The sequence below is a fragment of the Zonotrichia leucophrys genome, chromosome 5 (assembly GCF_028769735.1).
Source record: "Zonotrichia leucophrys gambelii isolate GWCS_2022_RI chromosome 5, RI_Zleu_2.0, whole genome shotgun sequence".
NCBI classification, from domain to species: Eukaryota; Metazoa; Chordata; class Aves; order Passeriformes; family Passerellidae; genus Zonotrichia; species Zonotrichia leucophrys.
In genome coordinates this window covers 40,153,310-40,178,682 of record NC_088175.1, presented here as the reverse complement: position 1 = coordinate 40,178,682, position 25,373 = coordinate 40,153,310, and the positions used below count along the sequence as shown (strand labels likewise).

The 25,373-nt window shown below is 42.3% G+C and overlaps 1 protein-coding gene across 6 annotated transcripts in view; it reads right to left on the bottom strand.

Moving 5' to 3' along the window:
- The window catches only part of TSPAN4 (tetraspanin 4), a 427,493-nt gene that overhangs the window by 176,636 nt on the left and 225,484 nt on the right, over positions 1-25,373 (bottom strand). For 4 of the 6 annotated variants that reach the window (XM_064714684.1, XM_064714680.1, XM_064714679.1 and 1 more), the window contains one exon: positions 21,740-21,819. In XM_064714684.1, the coding sequence (XP_064570754.1) occupies positions 21,740-21,802 (63 nt within the window). In that variant the 5' untranslated portion in view covers positions 21,803-21,819. Of the gene's footprint in view, positions 1-21,739; positions 22,647-25,373 lie in introns of those variants that run through there. The other 2 variants (XM_064714682.1, XM_064714678.1) reach the window with 2 other exon arrangements.

Below are 25,373 nucleotides of genomic sequence, written 5' to 3'. Positions count from 1 at the left end.
CAAGGAGAATAAATTGGTTCAGATTACTTGCTAAAAATAGAACACATCAATAAAACTGCTTTCCAACCTCTTTAACCAGTTCATACTGCAGAAAATGTGCTGTTACAGAAAGAAGGTTTGAGCATGCAAGTCCATTTTCATTCCTTAGTCATGTGCACTCTCACATGCACACACTGAAAACACAGGCAGTGTGCCTCTACATGAAACCACTTTAAATAGTATTGTTTTCCCCAAATGTGAGGGAACAACTAAATTGGAACAGAGTATCACTGCTTTCAAGAAGATCACTACAGCTGTGCATGTTGCTAGGGATTCAGCTCCTCAGTCTGTGTCCAGATCTGAGGATTTTTTGCCTACTCCTTGAATAACAGGGATTTCCTTATTGCTGATTCCTCATCATGAAAAAGGAACAGAAGTCTTTGAAGTCAAAAGTATTACTTAATTCTGTAATCACTATAGGATAATAAGCATCTTTCAAGAGTGAAAAAGGATTGGTAATTTGAAAAAAATTATGCACCTAAAGATATACATAGACATGAAGACATCTACTTTGTATTCTGATTCCTCAAGAACTTTGAAAAGCTGACTTTTTCTCCTGTAGGCATCCAGCAGAAAATGATCCTTAATATTTTCTTTTTTTCTTCTTTTTTTTTTAATCTCTTTTACAGAGCAGTCTGACATCCTGGTGCCCAGCAGGGATAATTAATCATTGAAACACTCCTCTGTTTCCCCAGTTTCTCTGAGAATCTGTGATTCTGTTATGTAAAAGAGGAACTAGCAAAGCACAGCTCTTACAGTTGCACAAATGCCAGACTGAGATGCATCTACAACCTTTCCCTTTTGCTGTCCACTCCATCCCATCACAGAAAAAAGATAAGCAGTACAAGGCAGCTGGGAAAAAGTGTATTTGCCTGGCAGCAGTGGTGCAATTTGTGAGCACAATCACACAAGGGTGACACTTTTACTGAAGTGCTGTATGGGATGGAATTATGGAGCATCAGCTTCCCAAGCCAGGCCTGCTTACTGTGACAAGTTCCTTATGGCTTCCTGTCCAAGGCTAAGGGTGTTCAGAGATACATTTTTCACTTATTAGTGTGTATTAAGTCAGTGGTTTAGGTTTTTAAGGTAACAAGACCAGGCAGTTTGAGCAAGGAGTCTGGAAGAACTGTGATCTTAAACATAGCAAATATTCTGTTTTCAGAGGAAAGTGGCATCAGTCTTGAACTCAAGGATGGGCTGGAAGAAGAAGGCAGGCCTCTACTGCTGATTTCTGTTTGTCAGACCAGGCTCTAATGCCTTTGCACCTAGATTAGTAAACCACACTAGAGACAAAATTTCAAAAATCAACAGGGCCACAAACTGAACACAGCATTATTCCATGCCAACAAGAAACATGGTATTTATTCATAGAAATCCTTTTGCTGAAAGCCAGACACTGCTCAACTCCAAACACACATCCTAGCTTTTGAATCAAGATCTCAATCCACAATAAAATGACCTTGGTTTAAATGGCTACTACTTGCCAACTCATCTGCTGTGATAAGGCCAGTTTGCTTTCAGCAAAAGAAACCTCAAGAAACATTAATTTTTCAGTGTGAGTGAAGCTTAGCAGGACTACCTCAAATTGTCCTAGTTTAGGCCAGGGCCTAAGTGCTATTTGATACCACTTTACATTATGGCCAGGGACACTCTGTTTTTTTTTTCTCTCATAGCTGTTTCCAGTAATTGTTCTTCTTTCAACTCGTGATTTTCACTTTTTGTGCCTCCAATTCTCAACTCCATCCCTGGAGCAGGAAGGGGAAAGGGAAGGGGAGAGCAACAGAGCAGTGCCTGGTTTTGGGAGAGTCTCAGTGGGGGCACTGAATTGGAGGTACCATTCCCAAACCTAGACACAAATACATAATGGATTATAAATGCAGACACAGACCATCAGCAGCACTCAGCTGATACAAAACCCACTAGGATACCAAGAGTGATGTATAGCATTTAACTACACTGTGGTTCTTAATACAAAATGCCACTTAGGCGCAAGGCAAAATCCAAGTTTGGGGAGTTTTGTCTTTTAACAGGACCAGTGTATAGTGACATGAAAAGTCTATTCTTTTATTTCCCCATAAAAGAATTACGTTTAGCAATGCTGGTGGTGGACTCTGCAATTGAAAGGATGCTTTAAGTGAGCAGAGTGACACAGACTGTCACCAGGTCCAACTGCCAACTCAATGCAGAACCAGCTTAGATACCAAATGGGAAGATGGATGCAAAAGAAAGACTGGCATAAGAAAAGGAAAAAGAAATTAATGAAGGAGAAGTAGCAGATTGAAAGAGAGCAGGGAAGTACAGAATAACATTGTTTTTTCTGAATTCTCATCATGATACTATACAGACTTCAGAGACCACAACTGCTGCTAAAAAAGAGACCAAGTGTATGCAGGAGAATGAATAGATGGATGGTGGTGAAACCATCAGATCAATGTCAGGATGAGAGGGAAAGAAAAAAAAAAATTCAAAGGGGCAGAGAAAGGAGAGGTTTGAATTGGCCTTGATTTTATCCCATAGGTAAACTCTGAATGCAGGAGCATCTCTGGTAGTAATTCCTCTCTGCCAGGTACTGCCTACACTTGTCTAGACCTACAGCCAACATCAGATAAATTCTCTTCTAAATGGGTGATAAGGGAAAGGGATCTCAGGAAGTCAACACCAAAGAACTCTATTTCACACTTTTTTTCAATCTCCCATTCCTTTCTCCCTGCTTGCTCTGAAATGGAAAGTGCCTATATCTCTGGAATGTGTCCATCTGGCATCACCTCCAAAAAGCAGCACCAAGGTGTGACAGCACCCAATACCCTAACAGACCTGGTACACTTTCTCTGTGGGAGAAGTAAAAGCAAGTATTTCATAAATAGAAGTTTCATAACAGTTTGCTGTAGCAGGGGAAAGTGCACACTTACCTACAGCTGAACCACAGTCCTGCACATACTCCATGGAACAAACACAGCACCACAGAAAGAATGGAAAATTCTGTATGCAGTCGGAAGATAAAAGGATACTGAAGTGGTCAAGCTGTATCAAATACAGAAATTGACCAACAATCACGGTGATTCTTTTCCTGAAAGTCTATCACTTAAGCATCTTTGCAGTGTTCCAAGATCATCCTGTATTTTTGCCAAAGCCTTCAGTTCTGATGAAGTGTTTGTCTCTCAGCTGCCAAAGTGGACAGTTCATAGTGACTGACCCAAGGATGCCTCTGCTCATGGTACTGATGCCTCATGAATTCCCTCCCAGCTATTCTAGAGGGGATGAAGTTCACTGGCCTAAGCACCAGCAGGCATCTTGCTGCCATGAAGTGAGATTTGGTAAATGTTTCTGTTAACACTGTTTTCACATAAAGCTCTTGGAGAAAGGTCAGAAAAAAAAGAGAGAATGCAACTTTTCTCTGAATTCCAGTTAGGCACCAGGCACTGGGGGTTATTCAATACACTTCACTTTAAACCAAGGGTTTGCCATCTGTTCTGCTCTCTAATTACAAAATATAAACCAAATATAACTCACTATTGAATCACAGAAAATAAGCTGTAGGAGATTTAAATTCATAGAGAAAGCTCTTTATTTAATGCAGAAAGCATCTGCAGAGTTTTTCTTATGTTATCTTTTAGGCAGTATAATCTAGAGAAAATAAGATTGCTTATCCAGGACCCTGACAAACATGTTTCTGGAAAACTGGATGATTCCCTGGGGTGAGATGTTCAGTTTAGGAAAAATATGTTGCAGAGCAACTTCTGCATCAATTTATCTATCTATTCAGAAGCAGCAGTATAACTATAATAAAAAGGTTAAAACAGTCACGATAATACAAGGAGGCAACTGGGGCAAGAATGTAAGAAAAAAAAAATGCCTTTATTAGAGTGGTTGATAAAGTTTGCTATAAAAAACTAGGGAAAAAAAATCCCAAACTCCTCACAGACTAATTTTTGGCTAAGCAATTTATCATTCATTTTTTTCCTCCAACTACATCCAATTATGAAACTGTTTTTAGTCTGTTGGGTGACACAGTCTCAGTGTAATGGAAACACAGATAAAAGGAACAGCTGAAGACAACACCTAGGTTTCCTACAAGCTGGTATCACTTGCATGAAAGAGCAGCAAGAAAGGAGGAGTCTGAGGCTTTCCTTTTACCCAGGCTGTTGTGGCTACAGGCAGCTCTGCCACCTGGGGTTGTACATACTGCAGAATTCTGGAGACCCTCTATCATTGCAGTGCACTCTGACATGCAGTTTCGTTATAGACTGAAATATAAGGAGGACTGGCAGCTGCCAAGGAAAAGCATCCTCCCCCCCAGCCAGGCAGCAAGCAGCACTGTGGAAGCACCCTTACAAAATGGGCTGCTTCTGCCAGCCTGGCAGTCCTTGCACGACCTGGAATTTCACAGACTTGCAGCATTTTGCATAATCAGGAGCTCACTGCCTTACCAGATGAATGTGCCTAATTGCTATTTACTGCAGAGACACCTATCAGTGATACACTTAATGAAAGCAGAGATGTGAGAAAGGAAGAGGGAAACATAAGGAACTGTCTTTGGATTCTGCACATTCACCATTGCTTAAACACATCTTAATACCCAGCATATTTCTCTACAACTGAGTGCATTTAGTGAAACCATATCAGATGATAACAGGGAAAGTCTGACAATAAAAGCCTGCATGGAAAAACGCCAGCATGGGCTTGTTCTCTTCCACATAAGGAACTACAACATATTGATCACAACTCCTGTGATAAAACCAGGAGTCCTGTTCAAGACAAAAAGCATGTGGTAATCAGATCCACTGTGGAAAATCCTCCCCAGCCCACCTCTCCTGTGCGTCCTGGATTTAGGTTCCAGACACATGGGCTTTATGTCAAATCAGGTCCAATTAGTCTGAAGATGAAAAATGTAGCAATTGATTAAAACAACTGAAGGATGCCTCTCTCAGATAACTCACTAGTTCTTGTGTAAATCAGGAAAACAGGCTCTCCTAGGGGGTTGATAAAACTCTCTCTAGCACAGGTCCACTTTTAAGGATTGAGTTGGTAAGATTTTGAATGAGTAGAGCATTCTCTGTCAGAATAACTACCATGCAATGTTAAGGAAAAGACAATTTCTAGAATTCTAAGTAAATAATCAAGAGATAACTGAAGACAAGGACAGAATATCCACCACTAAACTACAGGAAAAATAGGCCAAAACGGAAGAGGTACATCTTGCATACTTTCAGGGTATTAGAGGTCTTGAATTTAAAAATATTAAGGAAAAAAGGGAGAAACAGGGAGGGGCTAAAAAGTTTCCAAGTCCAAAACCAGAAGCAATACAGGCCTGTTCATCAATATGAGAAGCTCCAATGCTAAAACAGATGAGTCAGAACAACTGCCAGTAATGGAGGGCTTTGACAAGAGTCACTTCCTGAGCGTGGCAGTGACAAAAATCAATGGGATGTGCCATTCAGGAACGATGGATAAGGGCATAACCACCGGAGAGGTTACTCTACTAAAAGATATCTGTAACCTACAAAGACAATACTGAGTGATCAGAGGAAACTGTATCTTTAAAACCAGAGTTGTAGGAGTACATATCTTTGAGGAAAATTACTATCTTAACCTTCAGAGCAAGCAGAAAATGCCAGTGAAACCCAGATCTTACAGGAAACTGTGGAATTAGTCACACTGGTTTCAAGATAATTGAAACACCATTATGGGCTTTATATACATGTTCTTAACCTTCCCAGTTAAGATAGCCATCAACAATCTGGAATAATTGCCCATTTTAGGTTTTCTTCACCTTCTTCCAAGGTGTCTGACACAGGGTTCAGATAAGACAATGCTTGTCCAATCAAATGTAGTAATGCCTGTGTGATGAAAAATCAATGCCACAAAAATGAAAGGGAACAGGTTGAGGACATAGCTGATGTGGATTCAGAACAATCAGAATAACAATACTAAAAATCAGTTGCAATAAAATCATCCAAAGGAAATGTTTAGCTCAATTCCTGCAACAAAGAGAAGGGAGACATTCAGATGAGTGGCCACTTTTGCAAAGGCAGAATCAGTAGCAAACCTTCTTTAGGATCTCTTCCCTTAAGAATATAAGGAGAAGATGGAATCAGTAGGGAAAATGCTGGGTAGAAGTCACAGAATCAAGGCAATTCAGAGCAGTAAGCAGATTACAAGAGTGGCACTGCTTCTCCTCAGTGATGTGCTGAGAGGAAATCACAGTGCAGGAAAAACTATGCTAAGTATTGCTGATTAAAGGTTTGAAAACGACAAATAAGAAGGGTGCTTTGTAAGACACACAAATCAAAGTTACACTTTTAAAGTGTGAATGATACATGCAAATTCCAAATCAGGGCATCAGCACTCCTGTCCTTCCTCACTTCCTCAACACCTAAGCCCCGACATGCTTGAGATCTTCCTGCTACTCACAAGTTTCCTCAGACAATGAGTGATGGCTCCAACAGCCCTGGCTGGTGACACAATTTCTCAACAATCAAAGCAGCATCATCTGTGCAACTACTGGAGTGTGGTCTGGTATCACAGTCCATAGCCCCTCCATCAGATAGGACACCACTACAAGAAGTGGGAAGAATGCTCCATGGGAACTGGCATGTGTAACCCTTCAAAGACAAATAATTTCTCAACCAAATGATCCACAGTTTCTAAAACTTGCACAAATCCCATAGGAGGCAGAATGCAAGCTGCCCTGGGCACATCACCAGCCACTTTGACTTGCAGAAAAATAAAAAGCACCTTCAATTCTGTTTATACCAAATGTTGCCAAGATATCAAAACTAAGAACCTCTTAGAGACTCACTCAAAATACAACAGTGCTGCTGCCTCTGTCCCTTGTGAATCTGGTATGCTCTTTAACAGGCATGTGCTCCTCTAAATCACAGAGAATGCCAAGGTTTCCAAATTCATGTTACATTTTACATTGTTTCTGTAGAGCTGCTTTCACATTTTATGAACCTGGTCAACCAACTCATGAGCAAACATTTGTAATAGCTTATTCAGCTCTGCCTGATAGCAGAATTAAACTCTCCCAGTTGTATGATCCTTCTGTCAGGCTTACAGGTAGCAGATTAAAAGGAACAGTTAAGAACTTAGGATCAAAGGTAATTAAAAAGACTGCCATGTATAAACACTATCTAGATCACTGCACAAAGCTTCTGGAGTGTCAAGGGCAACTATAAAGCTCAAGCTAGTAATAAAACTTCCTGCTCAATTAGTAGTATTTTCAAAAGAAGCAGACAGCAAGTTTCAGCTTCCCAGAAGAGAGCACCTAACAATTAGGGACAAATAACCAGGGCAGAGCAGACAACTTAGGAGACAGCTCATTAATATTGGTGACAAAATCTTGTTAGGGAGACACAGGTCTTCCAGTTCCAATCATCCAAGGTGCTTCTTCTCAAAACTCAGGAAAGTGCAGTCTATATGAATGAAGTAAGAAAAAATAATACCAGAATATCCCTGTCAACATTGTCTACACAACAATATTCATGCAATATTCATCTAAAGAACAAACCCACCACTGTGTGCCTGCAGAGACAGAGTAAATCTCCAACAGAGGCAAAAGAGCAAAAACAGAGGTCAGAAAGGGCAAGTTCCAAAGCAGAGATTTGTGGAGGGATAAGAAGATGCCTGCTAGCCCAGCAGCACCACAGAAACAGGGCAGGAGCAGTTTTTCTTTGTAGGTAATTTGTAAGATTGTAGATATATTATTCTCAGATTACAAAAGTCCCTAAAATTATCCAAGCCCTCTACAGATGTTTTTTTAAGCAGAGCCTATTTTGTAGTTTTCATAAAAACAAACCCAGTATGAGGTACAGCAGTAGGCACAGAGGTAGGAGGTGAAAATTAAATGCAATCTGGCAAAAGGTTATCACAGTGTTACACAAAAATTCAGTCTTGCTGTGCCATTCTCAAGACTTTTCTCACTTGAAAAAAGGGATTTAAGCAGACAATTAGAAGCAGAGCATCCAAGACCACTGAAACTGCTTCAGCCTTCTGCCTTTCACATAAATCCTGGATTATATGACACCACAGACAAGCCAAGCCTGGTTAACACTTCTGCTCAGGCTTGACATGTGCTAAGAGAATCACATGAGTCTGAAACAAGAGAGGTGAGGACCCACTTTCTCGAATTCATGTCACAGTCGCCTTGTTCAAGGGCAAAGCTTCTCCTGTCTTCTGCAGGCAAAGGAGAGAGCCTTGAAATAAAACTTCAAAGGACTCAAACCACATTCAGCTGTAATAAAAATTCAACAGGACACGGATATTTAATTCTTATTAGTCCTTTTGAAGACACAAGTCTCAAAATTGTCACAATCATAAAATCTCCCCAGTGTGGATGACTCAGTCATCCCCAGTCATAGAAATTATAAAGTAATTAATGACCAAAAAGTGACAACAGCTTGAGGAAGTTAAAGAAACACACAGGCTCTTCAAACATTCTATTTTTGCCTTCCTCCTACTGTATGTACACAACTGTACACTCTAAATAGCACAGACCCAAAGCACAACTCTTCTGGAATGCCTTCACTTCCAGCTGGAACATCTGACAATTTTTTTTCTCTTCTGGCACAGCTATTAACCACCTAATAGTCTGGAATGGCAGCTGTTAGATAATTGCTTTTGTAAGGAGATATTGTTTTCCAAAAGACTAAAAGTTCTGCTCTCCTGAACCTTTTCCCAATTTATATATAAGAATTATTTTTAAATAATGCATTTAATTTTAAGCAGAAAAGTAAATTAAGAAAACCCTGCGAACAAAGCCAGTCTAAAATTTTACTGGGTTTTATTTAATCTCCTTCGAGTTTTAAAAGCAGTGTCTGTATTAGACAACAGAATTGTACAGTCAATGACCTACAGTTATGATGTCTGAAAGGAGCAAAATGACTCCAGTGAGGGAGATGAGCACTGGGTTCTGCAGCACCAAAATGGTGATGGTGGCTTTGTAAAGGCCTACACTGAGCTCACTGTACTGATCTTAGAGCAGCTATACAGAAGCAAGGATCTTCTTTGATGATATTGCTCAAGTGGTTTTCCGAGAACAAAAGCATTTCTTTTCATGCCTCAGGTATTGTTTTTATTTGGATAGAAAGGGAAATTTTTTGTTTAAAATCTTTTGAGACTTCCCCAGTAATGTTAGTGATAATCTTTTATTTTATCAAAAAGAGTTTCAAAAAGGTAACAGCAAGTAAATAGCCTGGTTTGTGAATTCCTTCCCTAAAATGTAAACTACCAAAAAAGTCTACTGAGACTTCCTATTCCATTATCTGTGGATCTTGGTAAAGTACTTACTTTATATTATACCCCTCTTATATATACACAATGCCTCTCATCTCTTAACTTGTACTATGTATTTAATGAAAATTTATATTATATTCTCTTCATATCCCTAAATATTGACATAAATTAATGTGCATTTTCCCCCCTAGAACAAAATACACCTGTCCCAATACATACACCTACTATTTTGGTGTAATCATTACAACTTCCAAACCTGAGGGATCTCTAAGTTCCACTGCTGTCACTTGTTATTCCAAATTCTAAGGGAAACAGCATCTTGTTAGCCAAAACTGAACACCCACTCACAAAAACTCAGTTATCTCACTCTCTCAAACACATGCACACACACATGCAAGTAGTGATGAAAGGTTTCGGATAAAACAAGTGATTCTACATTTCACACAAAGCAAGGGTATGTCTGAGGCACATGTATGTATGTCTGAGAACATCCAGCTGTTGTTTCCTGTAGCTCTTTATGGGTTTCTTTTAAGCATCTGCTTGTCCAGGTGAGGACAAAATCAGCAATAGCATTGAATTGTCACAACAAAGCTTCTTCAAACCTTCTGGAGGGCTCTGGAGATCTCAGAAAATGTGTCCAGGACTTTGATAAACTTGTAAAATCTTCTTACTGTCCCTTTTTATAAAGATCAGCTTTTCTTGATGAAACCCACCACTTCATGTACTGGAGAAGAGGATTCCACGATGCTGGCACATACCAGTACCCCCCTCACCATTCCCAGCAAACCCCCACATGCAAAGGCCATTGGTAACAGCAGCACCAAGAAAGGCTGAGCTTGATCCCGCAACTGCAACCCCACAGAGAGCTCTGCTCCCTCTCCTCCTGCCCTTTCCCTGTGCAGAGCTACAGCTGTGGCCTGGCACAAGGACGTGTCTCCAGCCTGAGAGCCACAACACTGCAGCCCTCCCTTGAGCAGTGCTGGCACGGGCATCCCTGCTGCCCACCCCTCCTGCGGGAGGAACCGCACAGCGCCGGCGTTCAGGAGCCCCGGGCTGGACAGCTCCGTGTGCTCTGCAGCTCCCCCTGAGCCCTCTGGCACCGCCTGCCTTGTCCTCGGCAGCACAGGCCACGTAAACCTTCCCTAGAGTCCATGGGGAGCTGAGGCTTAAAGGTTTGGAGCTAACTAACACAGCACAGCTGTAGGGAAACCAGCTGTGCCCCTGCAGCTTCCCCACTTTACAAATACTGCTTAGAAAAAAAGGATAAAGCATTTGGCAATAGGGGCAAGAGCCTAATTCAGAAACATAACAAAGCAGGTGAAGCTGCAGAGACAAAACCAAAAATGCAACTAAAACTATTGTGTGCAGCACTGCATCTGTGAGAAACCTGACACATAGTCAGAATACAAGTTAAACTGGACTGATACTTGGGGAAAATGGACCTGTTTGATAAACCAGGGGAAGATTTGACAACTCTGTTGAGCAACTGAAACAGTCCCTAACTGCTAATGATGTCTGTGATGAGAAAAAGATGTCTGTTTTACTAGGCATACTGGGAACTTAAGCCTGTAACTTGCTGTGCAAGCTAACAGCTCCTGTTATACCAGCAGACAGCACAGCATGTGCCAAGGCTGTGTGAATCCTACAGAGCTCCCAGCCCACTGACACTGTGTGACCACAGAACCTTTCCACTTTTATAGCCATAACAAAAGAAGGGGAAAGATCCCAAAAGCTCAACATGTGGCTGAAATAAAAAAAATTAACAAAGCATTGCCAGTTATGACAAAATGAGATGATGCACAAAAAAGATTAACTTACAGACAATAAGCAAAGGCAAGCAATACAAAAACAGGTACTGATGGCATCAAATGTGATTCTGAAGCAGGAAGGCCTGGCTCAGATCTCACCAGCAATATGGAGTATTTGTGCAGCTGCTCAGCCACGTGATGAGGACAAGTGCACATGCTGCACCAAATGGTTTACAGTATGACACCCCTTATTGCTTTCAACTTGCATTTTCTTTCTTATGCTTAGTAACTTTTCATTTTATGTCTATGCCAGGGAGATGCAATATCATCATTTGAATGCTTCCTGGACAAAAGCATGCCATGAACAGAGCAATGTCATGGTGTGCTTGCAGTGTCACAAACAATTTCATAATACAAATGAAGCTTGGATCAAAGTTAAACCCTGTAGGAAATTTTAAATGTGGCAATGTATGCAGAAGTTGTAAAAGTCTCATGGAGTTAAAATCATATTCTTTCAGAAATAAATAGAGTGACATGAAAAAGTACAACCAGCTGAAGAGGAATGTGCCAGAGAATTTTGTACTACTTAGTTGGCCAGTTATATTTGGAGTCCATGGAAAATGGGGTACAAGTGCCAAATCCAGGGGACAACAAAGTACTGCATACAAACAGACATATATACTCCTCCAGCTAGGTGGAGTGAGATCTATAATGAAGGGCCTTCTGCTGTTTTCGTAATTTCACATCAGAATTGGGGAGTTACTAAAATGGATTTGGCTGCAAAGGGAGTGCTCCCAGTACATGCACAGGGAAATCCACACTGCCATGGCAGCGAAGCCAACATGTAACTGTCAGCAGCTTGTGCTAAAAATACTAAGCTAGGAACTGAGTAGGTTGGATATTGTTCTAGAGAGAGAAATTTCAACTGCGGTGACAAAGACTGAAATATTTCCAAGCTCCAGCCTGAAAATAATAACTTCTGGGTAGAGCAAGTAGAACTTAAGAGATAGGTACCAGTAGGTAAGAAATCAAAGGAAAACAAAACCTGTGTTTGATGAAAGACCAGAGCCTTAATCTTGAAATCCTACTGAGTATTTGCTGAGAAATGAAGACAGAAAGAAATTCAGTACTTAAAAAATGCAAGAATTTCATGTAAGGCTTTGCTGGAGTACTGAAACATCCCTTAAGTGTCAGCAGTGGAAAACACCATGGGACTGTCCAGTCTGTGTTTTTACAGGATTAAAATTTAACCAATATCATAAGTAGAGACACATGCTCTCCTTAGGTGCAGGATGTTTTTCTCAGTGACTGTTAGTCGATGTTTCTCCAAGAATTATCTACCTAAAACATACTTACAAAGGGAAATTGGAGTGAGAGAAGGGATAAGTGTAGTAATTAACACACAAGAGCATAATCAAGGAGACAGACTGGTGAGAGTACGGTAAAAATGTTTCAGGTCCTGCAAATTTACCCAAATAATAAAAATGGAAGTAATCATAAATTACACACAGGGTTTCAATGATGCATGTTCACATAAATAGATCCTAACTTACTACACTGCTTCTTTGCCTCTGAGTTGAATCTGAGATCTCCCTGTGGCACTGGAGCAGGAATTTTATCTGCCCTATGATCCCCCTGAAACACGTATTGTTTGCTGCCATGTTATTACAGCTTTTCAGAATGCAACAGTGCTGACATGGAAAAGGGAGAAAAGAGTTTTGCTGGAAATGTTAAAGACACTCCCCAGTTTGGCTGCCAAAACCGCTGTGATCATGTTTACCTCTAGGTTCAGCTTTCCCCAGTAAGGAGCACCAGGAAAAGCCAGACTGAAGAGAAGCACTGGAGCTGCACGCTCCAGCTGTGACACGGAGCTCTAACTCCCCAACCAAGAGGCGCGAGGAGATCCCTCAGCACATCCCTCAGGGGCACCAAAGCAGCACAACAGGCAATGCATTCTCCATGGCACAAACTGAATCCCATCACTGACAAAGGACAGGGAGCCAAGAAAACCTGAAAACGAGCTCTTACTGGTTATAATACATGTGGTTGAGATTAATGGACTCATGCACACTCAAATTGGTTTTCTTTGCATTGAAAGAGGAGCCATAAAGGTCTCAGGGTCTCTCCTTTTTCACACCAGACTTTTATTACCATACACTCTGGGGTTTGCAAACACCAGGGAAGTACTAACTCACTGCAAAAGTGAAAATGTCTTGTGGTAGGAGGTCCTGAAATGACCCATGAATAAACAATGAAATAATGTCTGCTTTTTCATGCCAAACATGCTTCAGTGTATTTTTTGGAAGTGGCAGCAAATGTATATAGGACATATTGACCACTCCTGTCTTCTTTATTTTAGTTTACAAAGTCATTGTAAAACTACCCAGTATTCTGCATTAACAAGTACAAAGCAGATGGTAGATATGTTAAAACTCTGGCCTTCAATGATTGGAACTTATACCAGACTGCAAGTGGCAGTGGAACTCAATTAATATCCAGAGTTCCAGTTATTTTGTTCAAGAAAATGGTATTGAATATGTCACCCTCAGCTCCTTCCCAGGCTGCTACAGATGAATTAGTGAAAAGATTTATTGAGACATAAATAACCAATTTGTCCGACAACCTTGGATGAATGTGACTTACAAAACAAGAGTACAAATGTTCAGCTGGCCAATATGAAGGCAGTCTATTTACAAACATTTACAAACTTGTCAGGAGCAATGTGGTGGAAAGCATACAACTGAAGTTTAATTTGTAGGGGGACTTTAGGACAAAAGCAATGAAATAAACTGGCCACAAATATCCACATTTAAAGTTCTGGCTTCTACTGGGGAAAAGAGGATATAAAAAATTATTACTGAAGGAAAACCAAGAAATTATTTGAATGCTTCAGCAATTCACAACAAACTGGAGCTCTGTTTTATGTTTTACAGAAGAGCCATAAGTCCATCTGCCCCAGTATACACCTTAAAACAGCCAGTGGTGAATACTGAGGGAGTAGAGAATGCCAGCAATGTCACAGAAATGCTCTATAGCAAGATGACCTAGGGAAGAATGCAAATGTTCAACAAAACCAAATGCTTGCCAAGGAGATGTGCACCTTGCCACTGCTACAGGGGACTTCCAGCATGTCCCAGGAGCTGTGACAAGACTGGAAATTGCAAGTACCACTAATGGGAGAGCACAGCATGGCAGGGGAAAAATCTCTTAGAACTTCTGAAGCCCAGAACTGCCTCCTATGGAGGAAGCCACTGAGCCCTTCCAAGTGCAGCAGCACAAAGAGGAACTCAGTCTTGGTGCTCATAGACTAGTGAATGAATGCATTTACTGAGAATATAACATTTTCTCTGCGCTCTCCCTTCTAAACGTTGTGTAAGGCAGCAAGGATAAAACAACTGGCAATTGAAGAAGGAAGGAGAAAGTCTAAAATAAGTTGGGGCTACTATCTAATTCTGTCACAGCAGCTGCTGGCTGCTATCTAGTGTATAACTGTGTGTCTGTCTGTGATTGTGTGAGACTCACTCAAAATCATACAGATCAGAAAGACTCCAACATTAAGATGACACAGATTAATACCTGCTGCAGCTGCACTCTATTTAAAGTACCTGAGAACAAATAAATTTGCTATGGTCAAGGAAAGAGTAAAAAGTGCTATGTGAGCAATCTGGAAAAGCAAGCAGGGAAAAAAAAACAAAAAAACACAACTAACCAACCAACCAACAAACCCAAAAACACAAACATCCAAAAATTTTGAAGGTCCGTGTATAAAAACTTAAAAGACCAAGTCATTCTGGTCCTTTGTCATTTTATATCAAACCTTTTGCCTCATTCAAAGCACTATTTCAAATGTTCAATGTTCATCTTTAGAACAAGCCTCAGCTGAAACACGTTATAAGGCTCTGCAGGCATTCACACTTCACATAGGCAGGAAGGGTGTTTTGGAGAAGAGGTTTTAATACTGAAGACAGACTTAAGATGTGTTTCAGTATGACAGTCTAATTACAGGCTGCAATTTCAATTTCATTTACTTCTGTTGCATCTCATGATGGCTTAACATTTCCCAGAGAAACAATTACAGGACAGTACTAAGAACACAATTTACTGTCTCCAATCTTCATGAATACGTAGAATTCATTCCACTCAACACCACATTTCATTTCTGACCCCGCGGTGCTCAGTTTACACTAAAAATAACAGAAACAAGTGTCTTTATACATTTTATATAGATACTGTATATTATTCAAACTTGTACAGATTTGCAACCTTAGCCAAAAGTTACATTCTAAGTAAATAAATCACAGTGTAGTAATAACAGCTATAATGATTTAAAAATAGTGTCAGGAGACAAAATGAGACTGGTATTTCATCCTCCTGTATACCCTGTGGATACAGAGTTGCAAACAACACCCTGGCCAAAAAGTATGGGGATTTTTCTTCTAAAATAAAGGCCCAAATGGGGTGAAAGGGATGTAACACACAGGCAGAATGAACTATGAGGTGACAGCATATGTTGTAGCAGTTATTTGATCATAGCCCCAGCAATGAGGAATCCTGTGTAAGACAGAACTGGCTAGCCTTCAAAAGTCTTCAGGCCAAGAAAAGAAGGAAGAGGAATAAGGACAAAAATGATCTCACCTGCCTTTTTTCTTTCTCTGTATAGGTCAAAGTATTGGCTGCAATAGATTTAGTAGCTGTCATTGCCCAGAAGAGGGAATTATGTCTGCAGCCTTTTGCCTCACTGCTTTAAAGAGGCCAGTTTGTCCACTCCTGCAACAAGGCCATATCCTGGGGGCCAACTCACTGCTTATCAATTTGATAGCAAACACACCTAATGCTATGAAACTGCGCTTGTCTTGAGCTACAGAAGCAGCAGGCAATTTGAAAATGGTATCTATTATATGGTCAATTTTAAAGTAACTTTTTTCCTCTATTAACAGCCTTCTGAACCTGGTTTCCTAAGGAAAAGAAGATTATGAAAAAGAACTGTGTTGGCTGAGTATCCCATGAATAACTCATGAGCCCATTTCCCACTGTTAGCTTGATCTGACAAATATGCATTCTTCTAAAGTCATTAACTTCCTAGAAGTTTTCAGAAGGTATGCATTTGGATAGCAAATGTAGCTCTTAGCAATGCCTTCACCAGGAGATATGACTCCAGCATGATCCTTGGTCCCTATTAGACATCAGGAGCCACACAGCAGAGGGACAGTATGAATGGTGCCACTGTGGAAAAAGTTTTAATTGGTGCCTGTATAAATCAGACATCAGGTAATACAATCATCCCTCTCTCACACTTGAGATCAGCCCTCAATAGTTCTGCTTCTCATGGAAATGCCATTTTTTAAAGTCTGTAATTCCCACATCAAAAGACTCTCCTTTCTTTAAAGGCAATGCTCCTCAAAAATACATCCTCAGAGAAGCCTCAGAAAGATGTCAATCAGACCGAGCACTTTCTGGAAGGGGCAAGTTACAAAAGAGAATCAGAAACTCAGAGGCAGCTAGAGAAAATGAATTTCTGGGGTCAACTTCCCATGTTTTAATTGCACAGGAGCAAAGCCTGCTTTGCTGATGAATCAGGCACCTTTCACACATTTGAAAACACACTCTGACTTACTTCTAATCAAACTTGCTTTTCAGAGCAGCACCCAGCTGGTGGGGATGTGACTGAGGTGAGCAGAAGGGCACCCAGCAGCTGCAACTGGTGAGCTCAGCCCCATAGGATGAGCTGCAGCCCTTGCCCATCAGAGAAGAATATCTGCACATAATGATGATGAAATGGGGGACCTGCTTTCAGAATGGCTTACTGCTCTATTGGTAATTCTTTTTCCACTAACTTAAGACTGCAGCCAAGTATAACCACAAAATGATTGCTGTCCTCAGCCACTAACAATCCGTAGAGCTTCTGGCTGTTTTAACCATCAATCTCATTCAGCTGACTGATGGAGGATGCAGATGGAGGAAAAGGAATCCACTTCAATGAAATCAGCTGCTTCTCTTACAGAATTCTCCACCTTCCAGCCAACAGCTCTTCTCAGGCTAATAATGTCAGATGGTCTCCCAACAAGGTACAGTGAAATGAAGAGACACCCCTCTAGCTTTACCCTCTGGCCAAATTTGGCCAGGATCACTTGAACACAATCCAGTGCCCCATGGTGCATTTTCAGACCAAGCTGTTCTCTTCCCCAGCTGTCCTGCGCAGTCTTCCAGATATTATAAACATTTGCTTAGCTCTTACAAGACAACCTGTGCTGCTGGAGTGCAAGGAAGTAAAATGATGCCAGCAATGAGGGATTTCTCATTTTCATTACTTCCTCTCCTTCTAATTAAATGTGAGCAATGTTGGCAGTATCACCAGTGCACCAGGCCAGGAGTACTCATTGGTGCAGAGCTTCTCAAACTGTGGTCCACAAACTATCGGCAGTAACAAAGACAGAGGAAGAGACCCAGAGCTGGACCCTAGAATCAGATTAAACAGGTTCTTGGGGTTTTCCCCACATAGATCCAGGTGCATGCACTAGTGCTACCTGCCACTTCTTTGGCTCTGTGTTTCCATACATTTCAGATTTGCACTTTGTGTCTTACAAGCCAAGATAAAGCATTTCCAGGGCTGTATCAGTTGGGAATTTTAATATGGATCAAATGGCAAAAGACAGAAAAGTGCCTAGCCTCAACTCTTCATCCAGGAATGTGGAAAGCAGAGCTCCACTTGCTCATTTCAGCCACAGATGGCAACTTCCAAGTTTTCAAGAGAGCAGAGACTATTCCCCTGCATCACTGGGAGGCTACCCAATGAAATTAGAGATTTCACAAAACTTTTTGAGAGCTTTGACTGCTTTGTAGTGCATACAAATGTAGTATGTTTTAGCAATGGAAAGGAGACGCATGCAGAGAAATAACTAATGGTAAGTTGGATAAATAATAAACTTCTCTGCCTCCTTTCTTTTTGTTGCCATCTCCTCTTTATAACTAGATTTCTAACAACAGTATCTTGCTGTTGAATTTCTCTATTGGTTAAAGCATTACCTGAAGAGTCAGCTATAGCTATTCAGTTATTTGAAGGGCAAACTGCTACCTTTCTAGGTGGTTTTCCCTAGCACAGGATCTAAGGAAAGCACAAGCCACTGGCAACAGAACTATAGTTAGCAAATTTCCTTTTTTGAGTCTTGAAGGTTTGGGGGCTAGAAGTTGAAACAAGTAGGGATGCTGCATAAGTCAAGGGGGTTAAGGGAATGATGCTTTTCTTTCTACAGAACTCTCTCAACCTTTAGGATATATCTCATCTTTTTCACAAAAAAAAAAAGAAAAAGAAAACAGAGAGAAGGCACCAGAGCCTTGGATTAAAAGCACAGGAAAAGTTTGTTTTACTGACTGTCTGGATGTCTGGAGGAGAATGTGGAAAACAAATGTTCTTCCCTGGGTATGTCACAGAGAAATAAAAATATTTCATTATGAAATAAAAAATATTCTGCTCTGCAATCATCTGAGGTGATCTTCAGTCCCAAGGGTTCAGCAATTCAACAAATGAAAATCTAAGTCAATAAAAATGAATGAAGCCAGGCAAGTATTCTGTATCAGGTAACCAAAGTTATTTTGGGAGCTTACAAACCAGTGAGTGCAGTGATACAATGATGGCTCATCTGCATCTGGCACTGTTTCAGGGAATGGCTTTTGATGGAAATTCCCATTTGAGAAGCAGTGCTGCTCTCTAATATTGTTTTGCCCGTGCTTCAGGACTTTAATACCCCAGAGTAGCTGCAGATGCACCAAGAGCAATTTGCACAGGGCTCCTCATGGAGAAATGAGCTATTTTAGGAGTATCCAATTCTTTTCTCTACAATAATAGCTGCTAGTCTGCTGTACCAATGGACTGATTCAGCATCAACACTGACAAGGTACTTCAGCCTCTGACACTTGTGAAGGAGCTTTGTGCTCCCTTTAACCATCAGAAAGGGGAGGAGAAATTTGCTCTGTTTTCAGTTATATGACAGCTTTTAAAAATTTTACAGCATGAGCACAACACCTAATCCAACAAAGCCTGCCAAGAACATTTAAAATCAAGGTCTCAGAGAATTTGCTTCCTATAAATTCACCAGTATTGTAAGGAAAGGATCTTTTCCTCAGAAAGGCAGCACAAATCCCACTGGAGGTGCACAGGGCTGAGGACTGTTTTCTTCCACATTGTGGAAAAGACAGCTGAAAGTACTGGGAAATAGGCTGTAGGGATGCACAAAATGTACTGGAGTTAATGAATAGGAACAGGAAGAAAAAAAATGAAAATATGATTTCTGACAGAAATCAAAGCATTTCCTCAAAACAGAATCAAGAGCAGGAACAGGCTATAATAGGCACGAAATCCATTTAAAGCAATGACCGCTCTCAATTACATGAAAAATAAATTCCTCTTCCTACCTAAACTACTGCCTGTTACTAACCAACTACCTAGAGAAGGGTGGAGAGGAAAGGTGGGGCCAGCAAAACTTCCTTGGGCATGTATGCAAAGAGAAAGTCTATCTTCCTGCAGAGATGCTTTCCTTTAATTTCACAAAGTAAAACATGACAGATAACTAAAAACAACATGAAAAACAAAACAACAGCATCGTCAACCTGTAATCATTCTAAGATTTCTGATCACTAGAAATGGAAATTTTTTCTCCTTTTACTAAGGAGAGGCTAGCCAGTACCTTTAAAAATCATCTCTTTTCAGTTACTTTCTTCACTGTGAGAAGGTGAAGAGCTGCATCTATTACAACTCCATGCTGTGCAAACCTCATTTGGACATGATGATCATCCATCACTCCTGCTGTGCAGGTAGCATGTGAAAGGGAAACAAACCAGAGACCGTGCTGCAGTCAGTGTGTGACACCACCCACCATCCTGCTCGTGTGCTTCAGCTCACCTAGAGCCCAGCAGCCACACAGGCATTCTCTTTGTGGGACCCCTGCCTTTTCTCGGCCTCCAAGCATAGCTTAGAGCAGCTCTGATGGTTTTAGGAGGGAGACAGAAACCTCTCTTTCTCTCCCAAAATATTAAGGTGTTCCTACTGAAAAGCATGCCAAAGATATATCATTATGTGCAACCTTGCCTTTGTAAACACACACACATTACTTGCAGCAGTACCTCTTCTCATCACATGTTTCAGTGGAAGATTAATATTGTCAGAGAAATCAGAATGCCTGTATCCTTTGAGGCAGTGCTGTGCACAGCCCTGAAAAGAGCTATTAATGCCAGCACCCTACTACTTTTCTCTAGCTCACTCTTCAACTAACTGTCAGTGCTATCTATAATCTCAACCAGAGACAGTCAGTAGAGGCACAAAACTCAAAAAAGCAAGAAAGATAGTATTTGCCTTTTTCAGAAAGCTCTGGAGTAAGCTGCAATAAATATTAGATGACTTTTAGGGAAGCAGAAGCAACCAGAATTAGCCTTGAAAGACAGAATGCAGCCTTAACAACACTGTTTCTACCAATTCACCTAGGATGCAAAGAGAGCAGCTTCCTTGTGTTTCACAGCTCTGGTTAGTGCTGTGCCAATTCAGGGGACTTGCACTAGTTTGTCACATCCTGACTCTTGGTATGGCTCAGGTCAGCAGGAGTTGCCTGCACTCTGTGTTTTCTGATGCACTGCAGCATGCCTGGCTCTGAGCAGCTGTACAGCAGCGCACACTAGAGAACAGCTCTCTCCATCTCACAGCCCTCCGAGCACCTCCAACAAGTCAGGGAGCACAATCAGCAACAGAGCACAGTAACATCCAGCTGCAAACACACAGCCCCTCCTTAAGTGCCACGACAGGAGGGGTGTCACTCCACAATACTCCTGATTTCCCTCAGCATGTTCATAAGCCACCTGGGAGGAACAAGCCCTCTAAAGGCACCTCCTGAGGATCGTGTAACAGACCTTCCCACGTATGATTCTGGACAAGAAACTGAACTAGAAATCCTGTCCTGCCCTAGCAAACATGCTGCTCCCTTTTTCACAGGACTAACAGCATTTGTGACGTGGGTCCCCCCCACTCGCTTCTTTAGTCTCAACTACAGCCTACACTCCATTACAAGGGAGTGAAGTGCCCAGCCACCTAATTTATTAAAAAGATGATGACACACGCACGCCTCACAGTGATTTCATAAGCTCCTGGCACAGAGTAGCAGCCCCAGAAGCAGAGAGGAGCGCTCTGGTCTCTCTCCACCCACATCTTCAACAGGGAATGGCAATGCCAGGACCCACCACTGACAGCAACAGAGAATGATTACCTAGAAATTCCTGATACAGGCTTTAATGTGCTGATGTACCAAGTATGCATCATACTATCTGCAATAAAGCAACAGATGTAAGCACGTGCTGAACCTCACAACCATGAATGGCCTCAGTGATTTCTCTAGGACTATGCATAACTTTTGAGGCAAACATAAGAATGAAAGATCAGGGCACAAACAAGTATACAGCTCTCAGGAGAACAAAGTGATGAAGGCATTCATGCGACTGACCTCTATAAACACAACTCTTTTGTCTTCTACCACAGTTTTGAAATGCAGCTGGAGGCCAGTAAATGAGAGGATGAAGAAAACCCTCTGCAGACTATCTACACAAATTTATGAGGCCACAAAAGCAGTAGCCTAGGCACCACTTTGTTCAACTCCTAAGTTTAAAAGTAGCAACAAGTTCACCTTCCATCTCAGTAAACAGACACAAAAATCGTTTCACGGTTCCAAATGTATACTCACCCAGAAGAGAAGGTTGAAAACAAACATTAGGTACTTGATACACTGCAGGCAGTTGTGAGCCATGCTGCACCTCTTCAGTTCTAGGAGAAAAATAAATGAGAGATCCAGGTAAAAGACAACGTACTTGTTTCCCTTGGGGGTCGTGTACTTAGCCTTGGTGGCCTTCGGGCCAGGGTTGGTATGAAATCCAAAAAAAGAGTTGCTGGCAGCCCCAAACTGGCCACCATACATGCTGCTGTATCGACGGAAGGCGCCATTTGGGAAACTGTAATCCTTGCTGTCCAGGGAAGGGCTCCTGTGATAGGTGGACTCATCGGTGCTGGACCTGCGCATGGTGGCTTCAGCTGTCCCGTTCCTGCTGCTCTGACAGCCGTGGGTGAAAGGTTGGTGATATTCCTTCCTTCCTTCTCCTCGCTAAGAATCCCCTATTGCTTTGCACCAGCTGTTCTTTCCTCTGCCATCCTGCCAAGGAGTTACGCGTGCTGTGCGGCAGCAAAGTTGGTGAACTGAAGTCTGCTTAGCCAGAAGTTAGGGAGCAGCGTGCTTCCACATGAGAAAGACTTCTGCACAAGTAAACATTCCCGTCACTGTCACGATCGTCCCTCCCGGGCCACCCCGCTATCAGGGAAGGAAAAATCAGACAGAGATCTACTGTACCCAGAGCAAAGAATTTAAAAAAAAGGAACCGTGACCTCGCTCGGCTCGCAAATGCCGTACAAAACCCCGGCTCCGCATGCCACACACAGACAAGAGAGTGCCGCTGCCCGAGACCCGCGGCCGGCAGGCAGGGGCAGGATTATCCGACAGGCGAGCCGCTGCCGAGGCGCTTTCCCGCCGGCCGCATCGCTGCGCCCCGCGCCGCCGGGCTCACTGGGCGCATCCCCGCATCCCGCTCCCGCGGCGGCCGCCTGTGGAACGCCGGCCCCGGCGCTCCATTCCCGGCGCGGCCGCCCCTCCTCCGAGCGCCGCGCCAATGGCGCTGCCCGCCCCCCGGCCCGGCCCGGCCCCGGCCCACGGCCCGCCCTCACAGCCCCGCCCGGGCCGCCGCTCCCCCCCGCCCCCAAACCCTGAGCGCGGCGCGGAGCCCGACCTGGGCCAGGTGGCTTTGCGGGGCTGCCCGGTGCTCAGGCGGCGCTGCCGAAAGGAACGGAGTAAGTGCGTGCAGTGGAGGATTCGTACGCAAAAGCGCTGGGGATGCTCCGCGGGGAGCGGGGTCAGGACGCACCGTGCTCCCCTTGCCGGAAGGCTCGTTTGTTCCGCGGCAGATCCATCACCGGGATGCTCCTAATTCGCTCCGTCCCACGGAATCATCACTCAGCACCGCGTATGGCCAGGTCATTTGTCCCCTGTCAGAACGCACTGATCGGCATCAAGCTCCGTACCCTGGGGAGCACTTCCCTAAAATCTGACAGCTCCCACAGGCATAAAAGAGTTGAAAATGTGCCACACACAACTTTTTCGGGAAGGAAATATCTTACTGAAACTGTGGCAATTACAGTATTAATACTCAGGATGCAAGACTCATTTACCATCTTTGCCCCAAACTCCCTGTGCAAGTAATTCACTTGTCTCTGCATGTGCCACCTCCTTATCTGTCTGCCTCCCTCTCTGTCTGCCCTTTGATTTTGACTGCAGCCTACTGAAACTACATCAAAAGATGGCTGGCTAACATTTTTTTAAAACGCCTGCCCAGCAGAGAATTAATCAAGATGAAAACAGATTTCCTTCCTGAAGCATCTTGCCAGTCTCAGCACAAATCAAGAGACATGGGCACCAATTAATTAAAGAACAAATTAGTAAAAGTAAAATGAGCTGGTTTTGCACATAGCCTAAGCAGTTCGCCCCTGCAAACCACCCTCTAATTCTGTTAATTTACAAACTGCAAACTTAGAGTCTAATTATTTCTCTTCATTTCCTCCACAAACTATAAATACACTGACCATACCTGGTGCAAGCTTTAGAAAGAAAGAACCTGAGCACAAAACACAAGGGTAATAACTCCTGCACCATCTGGCTCAGTAACTTTGATGAGTTACCACTTCCCAGTTTTTGATTTCCCTACCTCCAAAATTAGCTTTCTACTCCCCTCCCTTTCCTGCACAATATGAATTCTGTCCCCCTTAAAGGAATCTTCCTTCCCTAGCGAATAAAGATGGTCCAATGGAAGCAGATCTGTTCTCAGAATTCCCAATATACTGTTAATTTTTTCCTGTGCTACCAAACACTTCTGCCTCCACCCTTTCTCCTCACCTGTATTACAACTAGACAGTTTAGTAACAGAAACCCAAAAGTCATTCAAATATTTTCTGTGTTTTCTGTCAGTGTGTAAAAATGCCTGTGCACAGAGCACCATACTAAATGGTGAAAGAAAAACTGGGTACAGCTCAGCACACAAATTATGCTGAAGCAGTGACAAGTCAGATAACTGTGATTTAACAAGGGTGCCCATGGTACTGCATTTAACAGAGGAGAATTTGGCATATTTACCGTAAACTAGACAACTGAAGCCCAAAGGCAGCTCATTGCTATCTGGATAAGAAAAGGGTTAGAAATCACTTGCTTTCCCCTTTCCTGAAGGCGAGAAATCATCAATTCTTAAGAGAATTAAGTCCTTAATACAGTGGAATAATTCATAAAGCCAGGATCTAAGGTAGAAGGAAGAATTTCTAAATGTTTGTTTTAAATAAAAAGTAATAAGCATCAACACACAGTATATATTTCAGACAGATGCAGAAAATGTTTGAGGAAGGCTGAGGTCCTGCATAACCCTTACAATAAAGGGTACTTTCTCCAGCCTCTTTTTACCATCATCTTGTAGCACACCTCATGGAAATGACAACTTTTTTAAGGCACTTAAGTGTAAAATGTAGTTCTCAAATAGTTGCTGTCCTTTCTCATGACAATAACAACAGCTAATTAGAAACAGAGTCATTTAGTAAATAGGCATTACAATCATTCTTTTATTAAATCTTCCACACCAGGAAACCCAGTCAGAATCTCTAGCCTAAATGAGAAACCTTTGAGAAAGCAGTGTTGCACCAACAAGCTAACTGCAGCTTGGATGACATGCTCACATGAGGGAGCGATGTCCTGCAGGGGGACTGGGGGAAATCAACAAATGGAGAAGGGCTGGTGAACTCTACTCTTGCCCATCTCTGGTGTGAAGTGAATGGAAAGGGCATGCTGGGACCCATGCTGACATTTTAGCTGTTTAACAATAAAGTGATGTGTGAACCAAGAAGAATAAACTTTGGAAGCATTGCATCACTGGGGCATTGTGTCTAAAGGGTGACCCAAAGGACAGGCAAATTAGAGCTTTCACAAAACTTTTTGTTAATGACTGAGCCTAAAATCACGGTGTGGACCTAGTGACCTCCGTTCACCTCTGCTTAACATCTATTTTTTCTCTCCCCAGCTGCATCTCTATATTCCCATCCTGTGGCCAATTCATATTGATTCCTCTACACAAGAAAGCAAGCACTGTGCAGTCTCGCCAGCAGAGGTTCAATTTGTATTGATTCTGGTGGCACACTACCATTTAGGTTATAACAACTCTGTCCCTACCACTTTAAGTGGAGTGCTGGTAACCCTTCACTGACTCCTGCCAAAACCCTGGCCCTGAAAGAGAAGAGGC